We start from the raw sequence: 15,613 nt of genomic DNA, 5'->3' as shown, positions 1-15,613 counted from the left end.
TGATCAGTAGAAAATATTGCTGCAATACATCCCTCCTGGGTTCCTGTCCTCTGAATAGGGATTTTTGATTTGCCGTTTAGGATGTCTTACACCGCAAGCAAAACCTTGAGATTTGTTACATTTGCCCTTTGTTCAATGTTTCCATAACTTTAAAGAATAAAGTAGAAGGAAGACATTGTTAAACATACCTCTAACTGACATTTATGCCCAGGTGGCTATGGGTCTGACCCAAGGGAAGTGACGAGAACACCATTTCCTTTGGACCCATAAGGAAGAATTAAGTTGTTTAAGGTGTCAATGAATTTAGAATGCTTACACCTGTTCTATAAAATCACCATGGAGAAAGCCAATATACATCTTCCAGATGATTGTGAGGGCAAAGTACTTCACATTTTGAATCTTTTCATTTTCATAATAATAATATATTCTATGAACTTTCTTAAACTGAACAGAATCAAATAGATTTAAACTATGAGATGGTGCTAAATGTTTAGATACTGACATAATCATAGTCCTCAAAATACTTGGGGGAAAATTCCAGACATCAACTTAATTTTATTCATAAAGGCAGAATAAAACATGCATCACTTTCTGGCTTCCTAAGCAACACACTATGATTGATATTACATGTAACTTTTTAGTGTCTCAAAAAGTTACAGCTGAAGGCCGGGCACAATGGCTCACGCCCATAATCCCAGCGCTTTGGGAGGCTGTGGTGGGTGGATAATCTGAAGTCAGAAGTTCGAGAACAGCCTGACCAACATGGTAAAACATCCATGCTAAAAATACAAAATTAGCCGGGCGTGGTGATGCATGCCTGTAATCCCAGCTACTTGGGAGGCTGAGGCAGAAGAATTGCTTGAACCCAGAAGGGGAAGGTTGCAGTGAGCTGAGATTGCATCATTGCACTCCAGCCTGGGCAACAAGAGCAAAACTCCGTCTAAAAAAAAAAAAAAAAAAAGCTACAGCTGTTTCTATGACAGATTTGTTCTCGCTCCAAGAAACTGTATTGACTCTTGCTTTTGGTCAGTTTGCACACATAGGAAGGAACAGAAAGTGGGCCATGACTACTAGGTGTTTATTCCATCAACTCTCTGCTTTATCTTTAGTAATGGAAGCCTAATTTTCAGCTAGGCACTCTGCAATCCAGAGTAAGACACACTTCCCAGCCTTTGCCAAGGTTTTTGCCTATGACGTACTTGCTAAGGGATTTTTGGAGAGGCTGCTCAAAAGGAGGTGACTGAACTGGGAGGAGCCTGTTTGTTCCCCTGCCGTTTGTCAACATTTTGCATGTGAAACTGAAGGGAGCTTCAGCAGCCATAAGGATGGACTAATTATCTCCAGCCCTTTTCTATTAGAGAGAAAAATAAACTTGGATAAAGTTACTCATGACTTTTTTGTTTTTAAACTACATGCAGCTGAATCTAGTCCCAATCACTACGTGAGGGTTCACTGATCTTTTCACACTGGAAGACCAAGAAGTCTTCTTCTGACAGGAATACCCTCTGCAGCTATTACCAATTAGTAAGTGGTGTTTATCACTCTGGTGATGCGTTTTGGAGTGGACGCCCCTAAATTTAGTATTTTTCATCTATGACATTCCAGTATTCACAATATAAAGATCATAATCTCCTCTCCAAGCTGACTTTAAAATTCCAAAGTATCCCAGAACAAGTAACACTTCAAAATTGCATCATCAATATTAAAAAAGTCCAATTTCTTTCATCAGATATTTACTGAATAGTGTCTATGCAGCAGTCACTATACTGGCACTGGAGTTATCAAGACAGACAGTTGCTATTCAGATTAATTCAGCAAGGTTTATTCAAATGACTCATAAATCTCTTTCACAGTCTAAGTAAAACATTGATTTATAACTTGAATAATGAGATAATGTGGTGGGGATGGGAATGGGAAATGGCAAAATTACATGAAGCTAACCCTGAGGCAAGTTTTAAAGTTAACTAGCAAAAATTACCTTTGTTTTTGAAACCGCTTCCACTGGGGAAAGGAAGGGTAAGGCCAGTGGAAGGAATGAGGTGAAGCCACTGGGGAAGATGTTCACCATTAACCTGTACTTTAAGACACCTTTGAGAGTGGTATACTTCCAACATCATCAGTTTTATAAGAGTAACTTGCTATAGCATATGCAAAAATATCAATCTTCCCTTGTTCTGCTTAAGCCTGCAAATCTGTGACTTCAAAGCCCTTAGTCATGAAGCTCTCTATTGCTTAGAGTATATAATCATGCAGTAATGTTAAAGGCTCTGAGATGTCCTGCAGTGAAGAACGCTGTTTAACTTTGATCCTATTATACCATCTAGGGTGAAATTATTGTGGTCCAAAGCTGACTCCAAGGAAAGCAAAGGAGAGGAAACAGAGGCAGGGAGCCTCCAACTCAGCCCCCAAGAATTTTCTGATGCCACAGCGGGCTATGGTGACTTTTCCTAAAGTGCTGTTTGCTAGTCAATGTGCCCTCTCTGATGTTCTACAAGGAGAGAACACCTCATCAAGCCAGTTTGTCTTTGTGGTGATATCTCTGATGTTGAAAAAGACCTGACCTCTGCCTGAAGGCTTCTCCACATTGACTACACAGATAGGGTTTTTCTTCATTATGGATTCTTACATGCTGAGCAAGGTGTGAGTTTAGTCGAAAGGCTTTCTGGCATATGTTACACTTAAAAGGTTTTTCTCCAGTATGAATTCTGTGATGTCGAATAAGGTCTGAAGTCAAACTGAAAGCTTTTCCACACTCGTTACATTGATGGCTTTTGGAGTGACTGTGGATTCTCTGATGGTGGGTGAGGAGTAGGGCCTGACTAAAGGTTTTTCCACACTCCTTGCATTCACAGGGCTCCTCCTGACTGTGAATTCTCTGGTGTCGATTAAGGTGAGAGCTGCGCCTAAAATTTTTTCCACAATGGATACATAGATAAGGTCTCTCTCCAGTATGAATTCTGAGATGTTCCAAAAGGCCTGCATTCTGGCTAAAGACTTTGCCACACTCATTGCACTGATAAGGCTTCTCACCAAGATGGATTTTCTGATGTCTGACAAGGTGTGAACTCCTCTGAAAGGTTTTCCCACACTCATGACACCGATGACCTTTCTCTCTAGAGAGGACTTTCTGGTGTCCTGTAAGACTAGAAGTCTGACACACATCAGACTCGCAGAGTTTTTTTCCTGCGTGTGTACTCGCATGTTCACTCAGGTCCGCGTGCTGAAAGAATCCCTGCCCACATTCTGAGCATTTACAGTCAGTCTTCTCTTTGGGCTTGGCCTGCTGCCTTTCCAAGTTAGAGCCTTCATTATGCGCCTCCATAGGTTCAGATATTTTCCCAGATGACTCTACTCTTCCATAAGAGTCTGTAACTACAACAAGCTTCCCATTCTCAATCCTTGTCTCCTCACCTGTAATATTAAATATATACCATCAATTACTTGCCTTTTGATGCTTGCGGAAAAGAATCTGCAACTAAAAGGAAAAAAAATTAAATGAAGCCATGTGTACAAAACATTGTGGATGCTTGTGATTATATGAAATAGTTATGGAATGGTACATAACACACTATTAACTGTGACTGCCTTTGGGGGAAGATGGGAAATTCTGGTAAGAGGTGACTTATTTTAAATAGTTTAAAATTTATCAAGTGATACCACACACAGAGAAGCTAGCAAGCAAGCAAATAAACTGTCTTAAAGGGCATGGCTGTACAATCTTGAAGATAACTTGTCACACAGAAAATTAAAAAGCTAGGTTAATTGAGGCCCCCAGGGCCCATAAGAAAGGGATGGCATTTTAACTGAAAATGAAGACATGTAGATGTGGTGCCAATTTTATCACCGACTAGCTGTGTAATCTTAAAAAAGTAAGGTAAATTATCTGGGCTCTGTGTCCTTATCAATAAAGAAAGAATATTCCACCATAAAACCCTGACAATAACATGAAGTTCACAAAAATGCCTTTGCCCTTCCTGATCTCCTTGGACAGCAGTAACTGCTCTCCTGTGTGGTTCAAGAGAGCTTTTATATCCCAATGCTGTGATGATCTATTCATGTCTATCTCTCTCCCTGCTCCCTTGACCCCCAACGCCCAAGAGACTGTAAGCACATGCAGAGCAGACTTTGTTTTCTCTAGCACAAAGCCTGGTACATAACAGACATTAAACAAATGTTTTGTAGAGACAGGGTTTCACTATGTTGCCCAGGCTGGTCTCAAGCTTCTGGGTTCAAGCAATCCTCCCCACTGGGCCTCCCAGAGGACTGGGATTACAAGTATCAACCACGGCAGCCACATTCACTTTTTGTATTTAAACTATATACCCATCACTGACATGGCACAAATTCATTTCTGCAAGGCTATTCAGAAAAGGTAGGCCCCTATCTTTCAGCTACTTTATTCAGAATGCTCCCAGAAGAAAGGCAGCTTTGAAACTAACTTGGAAATTTAACAGAGGAGTAGGTAGCATGTAAAGCATGATTTTAGATGTAAAACTAGCCATTCATCAAATAGACATTTATTGAGGGTCTACACTAAGCCAGGGACTGTAGCCGACTCAGGAAACAAAACAAAACCCCCTCCCTTTCAGTCTGGCAAGAGGAAAAGAGAAGAAAACTAGAAACTACAATATAATGTAATCAGTTCTATGACAGAAGAAAACTTGGAGCTCTAGAAGCGCAGGCTGGGAAACTAACTGTCTTGGGGGACTTACGGTAGATCCTGAAGGATGAGTAGGAATTAGTCAGGGAGAGTGAGGAAAACATGTCCCAGACAGAAGAAACAAGGCGGGAGAAGCTCAGAAGAGAAACCATAAGGAGCAAATGGGAAATGGACCATAGCTTGGCATGATGGGAACACATAGTGTGAGCAGGTGGGACACAGGGTGACTAACTGTCCTAATTTGTATAGGACTGAGGGAATTCCCAGGATGTGGAATTGTCAGCTAAAAGTCTCAAGAAAAGTGGGACAAGTTGATTATACTAGTAAAAATGAAGGTAACCACATGCCAGAACATGCCATGTGAGGCCTTTCTTAATGGCTATCGAGAGTCACTGAAGGTGGTGGTTTTTTCTTATTTTTACTTTTTATTATGGAATTTTTCCAAGACCAAAAAAGGTGGAATGGATAACATAACCCAGCTTCCTGAAGGGATCTAAAGAGGGGAGAAACATTATCGAATCTGTATTTAAATGATGAAGATTGAACAGGAGGTAACTTTACTTCAATGGAAGTACCAAGATGACACTAAAGCAAAAAAATAAAAATGAAGAGACAGAAAGCAGCAGCAGGGATTGTATCAGACTAGAAAGAAGAAATGAAGGCTGGGTATGGTGGTTCATGCCTATAATCCCAACACTTTGAGAATCTGAGGCGGGCGGGATCACCTGAGGTCAGGAGTTTGAGACCAGCCTGGCCAACATGGTGAAACTCGTTCTCTACTAAAAATACAAAAAATTAGCCGGGCATGGTGGCACACACCTGTAATCCCAGCTACTCAGGAGGCTGAGGTAGGAGAATCACTTGAACCCAGGAGGTGGAGGTTGCAGTGGGCCAATAATGTATCACTGCACTCCAGCTTGGGTGACAGAGCAAGACTCCATCTCAAAACAAAAAACAAACAAAAAAAGAAATGTAAGGAACAAAAATTAGGAAGAAGAATTTCAGTGACAAAGAAAATAAAGGAGGCTGGGTGAGGTGGCTCGCACCTATATTGGCAGCACTGTGAGAGGCCCAAATGGGAGGATTGCTTGAGGCCAGGAGTTCAAGACCAGCCTGGGCAACATAGGGAGACCTTGTCACCACAAAAAATAATGATAATAATAAAATGCCAGGAGTGGTGGCACACACACCTGTAGTCCCAGCTACTTGGGAGGCTGAGGTGGGCGGATCACTTGAGCCTGGAAGGTCAAGTGAGCTATGACTGCACCATTGCACTCCAGCCTGAAAACAGCAAGACTCTGTCTCCACACAAAAACAATAACCAAAAAGAAAATGCAGAACCAAAAAAAAAAAAAAATCCAGGTGACATTTAGAAATGAAAGACAGTAGCCATTTAAATAATTTGAAGGAAATAAGAAAAAAAATGTGTACTGAAGCATGTGGCTAGGATTCTTTGCCTTGACTGAGAAAGTAGCACTACTTGTTTTTTTTCAGAGATGTTACCCAGATTGAAGTGCAGTGGCAAAATCATTGCTCACTGCAGCCTTGAACTCGGCTCAAGCAATCCTTCTGCTGTGGCTTCCCAAGAAGCTGGCCTAGCATTATTTTTTTAATTCACCCCTACAGTAAGAGGAAGAAAAGCAAAGTGAAGGTCCAGATTCCCTTTGTACACTTTCCTTGCTATTTCGTTCAACTAAAGTATTTAGGGTGATAGAAATCTCTTATATTTTGATAGTGGCCCTGATTAGACCATAATTATTTCCCATTTGTGAAAACTCATTGACCTGTACACCTAAAAAGAGTGAATTTTACCATATGTAAATTATGCTTCAGTAAACCTGACTCGAAACAAAAAAAAAAGCAAAAATACAAGGGTGCTGAGCAGAACCTCAGAAGGAAAGGCACAGTCCAGCACATTTCACACACAAGAAGATACAATCCAGTTCTTACCCTTCTCCTTCTCAGGCTTTGTAACTTCACACTCAGGCCGAACTTGCTGCTCCTGCAGTCCTCTCAGAGGGGCTATCTCCTCCACAAGCATTTTTTGTTTCTTTGCCTGGTCTGGGTCCTAGGGACAATTAGGTATATGGAAGCATAATTAGATATATGTGGGTTTAGGAAACTGCTGTTCAGAAAAACACCTAGATGTTAAAAAAGAGAACAGAGAAAAACCCCAGAGACGCAAAGAAAAGGTCATGGGGAATCTGGTGCACATTCAGTTTTCTCCCAGCAAGGGCCAGGAAAGGTTGAGGTAAGACCTATAGAAATGAATAGCTAGACTGGAAAAAAAATGGAATCAAAGCTTTGTAATTCTCCTTTTGCTGAAGTGCCCATGTCCACCTGTCTGGCCAGAGATCTCAATTCCTGCATTCCTGAAAAAGAGCACATCTGACCCTTACCACCTGTTGTCCTGTTTCTCCAAGATCCAGCTGCAAATCCTTCAGAACAACAACCACGTCCTCCCCGCTCTCTGGGTGATGCTCCTGCACCCGGGCCTGGAGCTCCTCAGGCAGGATGGTCAGAAACTGCTCCAGTACCAGCAGCTCCAGGATCTGCTCCTTGGTATGGGTCTCGGGCTGTAGCCACTGTTGATAGAGCTCCCTGAGCCGACTTAGTGCTTCTCGAGGTCCTGTGGTCTCTTCATAATGCAACTGCCTGAATTGTTTGCACAATGGCTCCTGTCCAAGGCCTTCACTGTTTCTTTGCAGCTTGAATCCCTCTTCCCAAGTAGAGTAGTGATCCTCCCTCACTACCTGAAGCCCCTCCTTCTTCAGAGTCAGGGGAGCCAGGGAATGGGCACTCACCAATGCTATCGCCATCCCCAGCTTCAGACTGCTTTCCCTGTTTTGGAAAACTTTCTTTCGACTGTATCTTCAGGGATACTCCTAAAAATATAGTAACACGAATAATAGAAACAGTAATAGTACTGCTAACAAGAACAATAACATTTGCTTGGGTTTATACATTTCCTATTATCCATTTTTTCTCTCTGAAACAACCATTTCTAAACATACATACAGAAGGAATAAACTATTTTACAAAAGAATACCAGCTAATGTAGAAGGAATAATAGATTTGAAAAATCACCATTCTGTAGCCCTCAAAATAACTGAGGCTGGGCACTGTGGCTCACACTTGTCATCTCAGCACTTTGGGAGGTTGAGGCAGGAAGACTCCTTAAGCCCAGGAGTTTGAGGCCAGCCTGGGCTACATAGTGACACCCTGTTTCCACAAAAAAAAAACAAAAAAAAAAAAACTGGCTAGGCACGGTGGCATACACCTGTAATCACAGCTACTCGGGAGGCTGAGGAGGGAGAATTGCTTTAGCCCAAGAGTTTGAGTTCAGCCTGGGCAATCATAGCAACATCTATATCAAATTAGAAAGAAAAAGGACAAAAGAAAGAAAAAGAAAAGGAAAGAAAATAGACAAGCCAAAGTCAGACAAGGAAATAGGAAAAGTTTTTTCAGACAAAGAAAAAGAGCACAAAGCTGTTGGAAGTTCAGTACGGTAGTTAGTTATGGCTGGGAAAAGGTTATATGGAGTTGGAATCCTGGAAAATATCTACATGTAAGAAAGAGAAGTGAGATAAAACTGGAAAAGTAGGAGGAGAATAAAGGCAATAGTATCCAGAAGGCCAAGGAGGTCTATTTCTCCAAATGTGGAATGGTGGGAAGAGCCTGGGCCTTAGACAGGCCTGGGTTCCAATTGAGCTCTGTCACTTACACGTTGTGACCTGGGCAATTTACTGATCCTTTGGGACTTAGTTTACTCATTTGTAAAATGAAGATAATACCTAATTCACAGAAGTTTTGAGGTAAATGAGATAATTCTAAAGAATACAAGGAATTCACTGATTATAAGTGAAATGATATGAACACAGTTTTCAAGAGATGGTGGATTAATCTAAGACCTGGCATAGATGCTTGATTCAAAAACAAAGATGTAATTGGTGACCTCTGTGAAGGTAATTTTGGTAGTGAGAATAGCTAGCCTGTCATAGGAAGTGAGAAAACGGACAGAGTGAGCATAAATTACAAATTTCAGAAAAGGAATGCATTGAATGGAACAAGAGACAAGGTAGAAAGAAACTAGAAAGGGCTAATTAGAGTTTAAGTATTATTTGTGACTTCAATTACTGTCATTATGCTGATGATTTCCTTATTCTTCAGGTCTGGTATCTCGAGTGCCAGACTTGAATTTCCTTCTGCCTACTGGGGACCAGGATACCCTATAGAAGTCTCTCAAACCCAACATGTCAAAAACGAACTCAGACAATTCCCTATCATCCTTTGGAGCAGGCCCTTAGTATGTGGGGATTTAGCGTTCTTGATTTTGACTATGCTTGAGTGACCCTATAGATCAGTGACATACCATCTGTCATCTGCTGATACATGCCTTTGAATCAATGTGCATGTATGTGGCAAGTAGGAGAATGGGGAAAGGCTCACTTAACCGGTGGCTTAGCCTTCAAATATTCTGCAGTTATACATTCCTGAACATATACATAGTAATACTTCCCAGCTGATAATTATTTTTCTTAGTCAAAATGAACTTACACCTTAAAAAGCCAGTTCCTGGTATTCTTAATAGAAGTAAAAAAGTAAAGAAGGTGATGATTTTTAGCCAGAAAATAAAAGATTGGTATGGTAATGATTAATATCATGTGTTAACTGGGCCACAGGGTGCTCAGATATTTGGTCAACTTTATTCTGGATGTTTCTGTGAAGGTGTTTGGGATGAGATTAACATTTAAATTGGTGGACTGTAGGCTAAAACCGAATGCCCTTGATCATGTTCGTGGGCCTCATCCAAGCAGTTAAAAGTCTGACTAGAACAAAAAGGCTGACTCACCCCTGCGTAAGAGAATTCTTCCTGTCTGAAGTGCTTCAAACTGAATCATTAGCTTTTATCTTGCCATCAGACTTGGAACTAAAATAGCTCTTTGTGAACCTCAACCTATGGCCTTTGGATAGGAACTACACCATCAGCTCTCCTGGTTCTCAGGCCTTTGGGCTTGAACTGGAACTACACCATTTGCTCTCCTGAGTCTCCAGCTTGAAAACTCATTCTGAAGATACTGGGACTTTCCAGCCTCCATAATGACCTACGTTAATTCCTTATAATAAATCTCTTTCTAGGTCGCTTCTTTACCGATATAGATATCCTACTTACACAAATATTACTATGAATACAGGCATATATGTGTGTGTATATATATATATATATAAAATTCGCATTACTTGCAATATATACATACAGCTGTATTCGTATTTTATATATATACCTGTATTTGTATTATTTTATGTGTATAGGTATCTATACTGATATTGGTATATATCTATGCCATATACATATATATACACACACACTGATATCTATATCAGTGCTGGTATATATATAAATAAATAAATATATGGCATGACACTGGTATATATATATATATATATATATGTATGTATGGTATGATTTATTTTTGTTTTTGTTTTTGTTTTTGAAACGGGTCTCCCTCTGTTGCCCAGGCTGGAGTGCAGTGGCTCACTATAACCTTCGCCTCCCAGGTTCTGGTGATTCTCCTGCCTCAGCCTCCCAAGTAGCTGGGATTACAGGTACCTGCCACCATGCTCAGCTAATTTTTGTATTTTTAGTAGAGACAGTGTTTCACCATATTGGCCAGGCTGGTCTCGAATTCCTGACCTCAAGTGATCCATCCTCCTTGGCCTTCCAAAGTGCTGGGATTACAGGCATGAGCCACTGTGCCTGACTGGGTATGATGCTGAATTAGTGACTTCATTTCTATAATGTGATTAAATATATCAAACACAATATGTAACAAATAATTTGATAAACTGTTTTGAGAGGAGCTCCAACTACCCAGCTATTTGAGCCAGAAAACTGACCACTGCTTCCTTCTTTCATATCTCATGTATCTGATAAATCAAGTTCTATTGATTCTATTGCTTAAATATCTCTCAAATCAATCACTTCTCATCTCCTTTGCTGTCATCTTTTCCTACCAGACTACTGTGACAGACTGGTCTGACACACCAATCTATTTTCCACAGGCAAACAATGATCATTCTAAGGAGGATATGAAATATTATTATGTCCCTGCTATGCCTGTTACATATAATGGCTCATTATTACCCTTAGGATCAAGTTCAAATTTAAACCATTTAATATGGTTTAAATTGTTTTTTGATCTAATGAACTACCTTATTTCCTCAAATCTGCAATACTCCTTCGCTCCTTGGCCCTTCCACAGCTTATTCCTTCTGCCTGGACCCACCAATTTTCTTCTTGTTAATGCCTACTCTCCAACCCTCCAATTTTCTTCTTGTTAATGCCACTCACACTTCATGTCTCAGCATAATAAAACAATGAGCTAGGACAACTATACTACATGTTTCACATATATTAATTATTTAATCCTCACACAACCCTATAAAAAATACTATTCCTAATTTCACCGTGCAGAGAAGGAAATTGAAACGTGGAGAGCTGAAGAACTTACACAAGGTCCCAAAGCCCAACCTCAGATCTATCCTCCAGTATCTCTTGCACCCACAGGCCCAAAACTTTGGATTTATTTTTGCCTTCTCTCTTACTGTCACAGCCTACATCTGACCCAGTAGCAAATATTACTGGCCCTATTTTCAAAGTAGATCAATACTCTGACCACTGTCTCAAGATATCCTTATCTCCCACCTGAATGACTTGCAATTTTAAAAAATTACTCTTAAGTTTTCCTGATTTCATTCTTGCCCACTTACAATCTATTATCATCATAAGTCTCCAGGTAAAGATCCTTTAAAACATAAGTCAGATCATGCTTTCTTCTGCTCAAAATCCTCCATAAACACACACCAAAAAAAGACAAAATTCCTTACACGATACAGTGCTCATTTAGTCTACACTCTTCCTCTGCACATCCCAATCTCCCTGACATCATTCCGTACAAAGGTCGCCTTTGTTCACTGCTCTAACCACTCTGGTCTCCCCGTTATTCCTCAAATACGACAAGCTTTAGGACCTTTGCACTTGCTATTCCCTCTACTTAGAAAGCTCCTGCCCGCAAAAGCCATTTAGATCTTTCCACCCACCTCCTTCAGATTTCTGTTCAAATATTACCTTCTCGGTGATGCCCACCTTTAATAATTACTTAAAATTGCGCTCGATGGATGAAAAATATGCAACAGAAGGTTGTACTCGGTTAACTAGGTCCACAGCTTCATCACTCGAGGCCCCAGGACCGCCACCTCCGCCACGGACCCCGCCCCCTCGGTCGAGGGAACGTTCTCGGCATCCGCGGGGAACCAGCTGCTCCCCAAACCCATAGGCCGCAGTTGTGTACCAGCCCGGAGCCCGACTTGAGGGTCCGCCTACCTGGCCAAGGGGCCGCAGAGAGCCCAAACGCTCTGAAACAGCGTCTTAGCGCATCGCCGAGGGTCAGCTCTAGCTCTTCGGAGCACTTTCTTCTCCGCTCTAGGAACGCTGGAGGACCGCGGCTCGATGGTGCCGCCGCTTAGGCCTCGCAGAAAACGGCTAACTTGGGTCCAGCCTGCTGAGGTCCGATGATTGATAGGGTAATTTCCTTGTGAGCTGAGATTGTTGGTTTTTCTTTTCTCATTTTAAAGCCGATGTTTATTTTATTCATGTAAAAACAGGCCAGTTCCGTTGAGTGTTATCACAGCCAGCGTTTTCACTTTGCTCACATAAATAAAACACATACTTCGCCATTTTTTCCCCAATTAAAAAATTCATCAATGGAAAAAATAATTGTCAAAGCATTTTGAAAATTAAACAGTGGACATATGTTTGATTGAAACGTTTAAGGTAATAAGAAATTAAGTCTATTACTGTGAGAGAAAATAAATCAACATTTTGCAATGAATGTAGGCTTCAGGGTGAATAAAAGCAACAGATATCATTTTATCAAAATAAATTCTACAACAGAGAACAGAAATAGTCTCTGTCTTGCCCATAGTATCACAAACTCGGTTTTTATAGTTTTTGTATATGATAAACTCTTTGAACACTTACACATTGCTGGTGGGAATGTAAATTAGTTCTGCCACCGTGGAAAGCAATTTGGAAATTTCTTAAAGAACTTTAAACAGAACTTTTATTCCACCCAGCAATTCATCATTGGGTATACGTCCAGAGGAATATAAACTGTTCTACCATAAAGACCCATGCATGCTTATGTTCATCACAGCATTTTTCACAATAGCAGAGACAATGGAATCAACCTAGATGCCCATCAGTGGTGGACTGGCTAAGGAAAATGTGGTACGTACACCATGGAATATCATGCAGCTATAAGAATGAGATCACGACCTTTGCAGCAACATGATGCAGCTGGAGGCCATTTATCCTAAGCCAATTAACACAGGAAGAGAAAACCAAATACTGCATGTTCTACATATAAGGGGGTGCTACACATTGAGTAGACATGGACACAAACAGGGGGACAACAGACACAAGGACTTACTTGAGGGTGGAGGGTGAAAGGAAAGTGAAGATTGAAAAGCATACTATGCTACCACCTGGGTGACGCAATCATTCATACACCAAACCCCAGCAGCATGCACTTTATTCATGTAACAAACTTGCAAATGTACCCACTGAACCTAAAACAAAAGTTGCAAGAAAGAAAAAAAAAGTTGCAAGAAAGAAAAAAAAATAAACTCTTTAAAAAATCTTAAGCTTTTCTGTTTATCGGTTGATAGAAACTTTGAAATATTAAATACACAAACCATTGTACTATGACATGTAATTTATTTAGTGTTTCAAGCATTGAAATTATCATAACAGAAAAGAAAAAACAACCAGTTTCATTATCACAAGCAGTTATCTTTTCTTCTTGGGTGTCTGAATGTATGTTTGAAAGCATATTTTTAAAGTAAAAATTAGTTATAAACTTTTCATTAGGCCAACAAATCTAGTCAACATAAATGTGTTACTAATTAGAAGTCAGCATTCTTTCTTGAAGAGAAAACTCGTATATCTTATTTTTAATATCTAGAAAGCACTTTTTTCCAAAAATTATATAAGGGATAGACATAAAGAAAATTTAAATAGAAAGCAAATACTATATCCTATTATTTACTCCCCCTCTAAAACTCCCTACCCTGACTAGTTTTTTAAATCTGTCACTTTTATTATCAATACTGAGATTATTGGCATTGTGTTGGATATCTCATGAAATCAAAACCTTTAAAGTAGCTAGACAAAGAAGAGTTTTTTTTTTTTAATTTTCAAGATGTGCATTTTTTATTTAAACAGTCCATGTGTGTCTTTTGGGAGCAGTAGGGGTAGATAAGGTGAGAATAATTTAAAACACCATTATCATCAGGACAGACAACATACAGAAAATACAAATCAATTTTCAAACTTGAGGTTTTCATCTTCCAAGATTGTCCTCATTTTTGTAAACTATAGTGATCATGTTTCTACCAGGTTCATTCATAGGATATTCAAGATAAGAACTTTCTTTTCCATACCATCAGTAGAGATGCTATTGCATTACAAGTCATGCCATCATGCTGCAGCATAAGATTTGCAGTTCTTATCCTTTGGTAATGATGCTTCCTGTTCTTCTCTCTGCTTCTACCCATACAGCAAGGTCTCATTCATTACTCTGAGTTTTTAAATAAATTATTTGTCCAGTGATTCTTCTAAACAATCAAAGTCTACAAATGAATCTAACAAATTTAACCTATAGTTTAATATTAGGAAACCTATAACTTTAAGTCACCATATTCGTAGGCTGATAAGGGAAAATCATATAATCTCCACAAATGCTACAATGTCATTTCATAAAACTCAACATGTATTTCTGAGTAAAAGTGGAAACTCCTAATAAAAAATAAACAGATGGATGCTTCCTTTATAAGGTAAAAATAAACACATCTCAAATATGCCAGAAACCTCCCTTATATTTGATGGTGAAATCTTAGACATATCCCCCATAAATTCAGATTAAAATCTAGCTGAATTAATTAGGCTAAGAATAAAAAGGCAGCAATTTTGCTAAATCTATAATTTCTTACTCCCTAAACTGCTGGTAGCTAAGGTTAAGAAACACCTTCCCTTGTGCTATATAGAACTTTAAAAAAAACAAGCATGAAATACCCATTAGACCCCTTATGCCAGTGGGAGAGTTTTATATTTCGTGAAACACTATTTTTGATAATTCCATAAAGTCATATAATAATGGTCTATGAGAACATTAATGCTATTCCATAAAATGTATCAATTGTAAATTGGCAGTAGCCTCACTAATTTGCTTACTTAGGCTGTTTCTCAGCACTGAATAAAACTCAATGTAACTCTGGTGGCTAAGAAAAGTTATAAATAAAAGATCTGTTCAATTTCCTGCTTGAGCAGAGTGAAATAATAAAGTGATTTTGATGGTTTCTTGAAACGTAAACATAACATAAAATTTTTGTTGTGCCATTTTTCTTCTATTTCACAATCAATAACTATATACTCTGGGCAAAACTACTTCAAAGGAAAAGTTGCTGTAACCCTTTTTATTAGCTCCCCTGAGACAACAGTGGTCTGCAGTCAAATTCCAACTTTTGAAATCTCTTCTAAGGCAGATGTATTGGCCAAGTCCTTCTCTAACAGCAACATTAAATGACAAGTGAAACATAATTACAGCTATCATAAGTATTACGCTGCAGGCCTTAGAAATACTACTGGTTGTATGGTGCGTATTTTATCTTTCTGGGAAAAAAGCTCACTAATCTTGCCTTGGCTTACTTAGAAGTCACAGTTTCTCAGCTGTACCTTCTTCCAAGTGAGAAAGATAAAGATATTTGTTTGGCCTATTTGAAAATCTTTTTAGGCCTTAAAGGGCATTCTAGTCAAGTGTCTCCCAGAAAAGCAAGTCAAAAGTAAATAACAGTGAGATATATTTGCAAGATATTTGATAAAGATCTAATTTA

At 39.5% G+C, this 15,613-nt stretch overlaps 1 protein-coding gene across 5 annotated transcripts; it reads right to left on the bottom strand.

Moving 5' to 3' along the window:
• Positions 1-1,800: 1,800 nt before the first annotated feature.
• Positions 1,801-13,036, bottom strand: ZSCAN26 (zinc finger and SCAN domain containing 26). Of its 5 annotated transcripts, none has more exons than XM_012465835.3 (4): positions 12,045-13,036; positions 7,060-7,545; positions 6,611-6,728; positions 1,801-3,411 (listed from the first exon to the last, which is right to left on the bottom strand). In XM_012465835.3, the coding sequence occupies exons 2-4, from the start codon at positions 7,477-7,479 to the stop codon at positions 2,510-2,512; spliced, it is 1,440 nt and encodes a 479-aa protein (XP_012321258.1). In that variant the 5' UTR covers positions 7,480-7,545; positions 12,045-13,036; the 3' UTR covers positions 1,801-2,509. The 5 variants fall into 5 exon arrangements, with proteins under 5 accessions (XP_012321258.1, XP_012321261.1, XP_012321260.1 ...); XM_012465838.3 differs by lacking the exon at positions 12,045-13,036 and adding an exon at positions 11,762-12,003; XM_012465837.3 differs by lacking the exon at positions 12,045-13,036 and adding an exon at positions 11,808-12,003.
• Positions 13,037-15,613: the final 2,577 nt, after the last annotated feature.

This window comes from Aotus nancymaae, unplaced genomic scaffold (assembly GCF_030222135.1).
Source record: "Aotus nancymaae isolate 86718 unplaced genomic scaffold, 86718_ANA_hifiasm-v0.15.2.pri h1tg000051l, whole genome shotgun sequence".
In the NCBI taxonomy this organism is placed as follows: domain Eukaryota; kingdom Metazoa; phylum Chordata; class Mammalia; order Primates; family Aotidae; genus Aotus; species Aotus nancymaae.
The sequence above is the reverse complement of the archived record's forward strand: the minus strand, read 5'-3'. Positions and strand labels throughout refer to the sequence as shown.

Excerpts from the sequence above, each read along its gene's own strand:
- ZSCAN26 (XM_012465835.3), bottom strand. The coding sequence starts at position 7,479 with ATGGCGATAGCATTGGTGAGTGCCCATTCCCTGGCTCCCCTGACTCTG. Across the intron at positions 6,729-7,059 it reads GAGAAACAGGACAACAGGTG|GACCCAGACCAGGCAAAGAA; the intron begins GTAAGGGTCAGA and ends AATTGTCCCTAG. Across the intron at positions 3,412-6,610 it reads AAAGCCTGAGAAGGAGAAGG|GTGAGGAGACAAGGATTGAG; the intron begins GTAAGAACTGGA and ends TTAATATTACAG.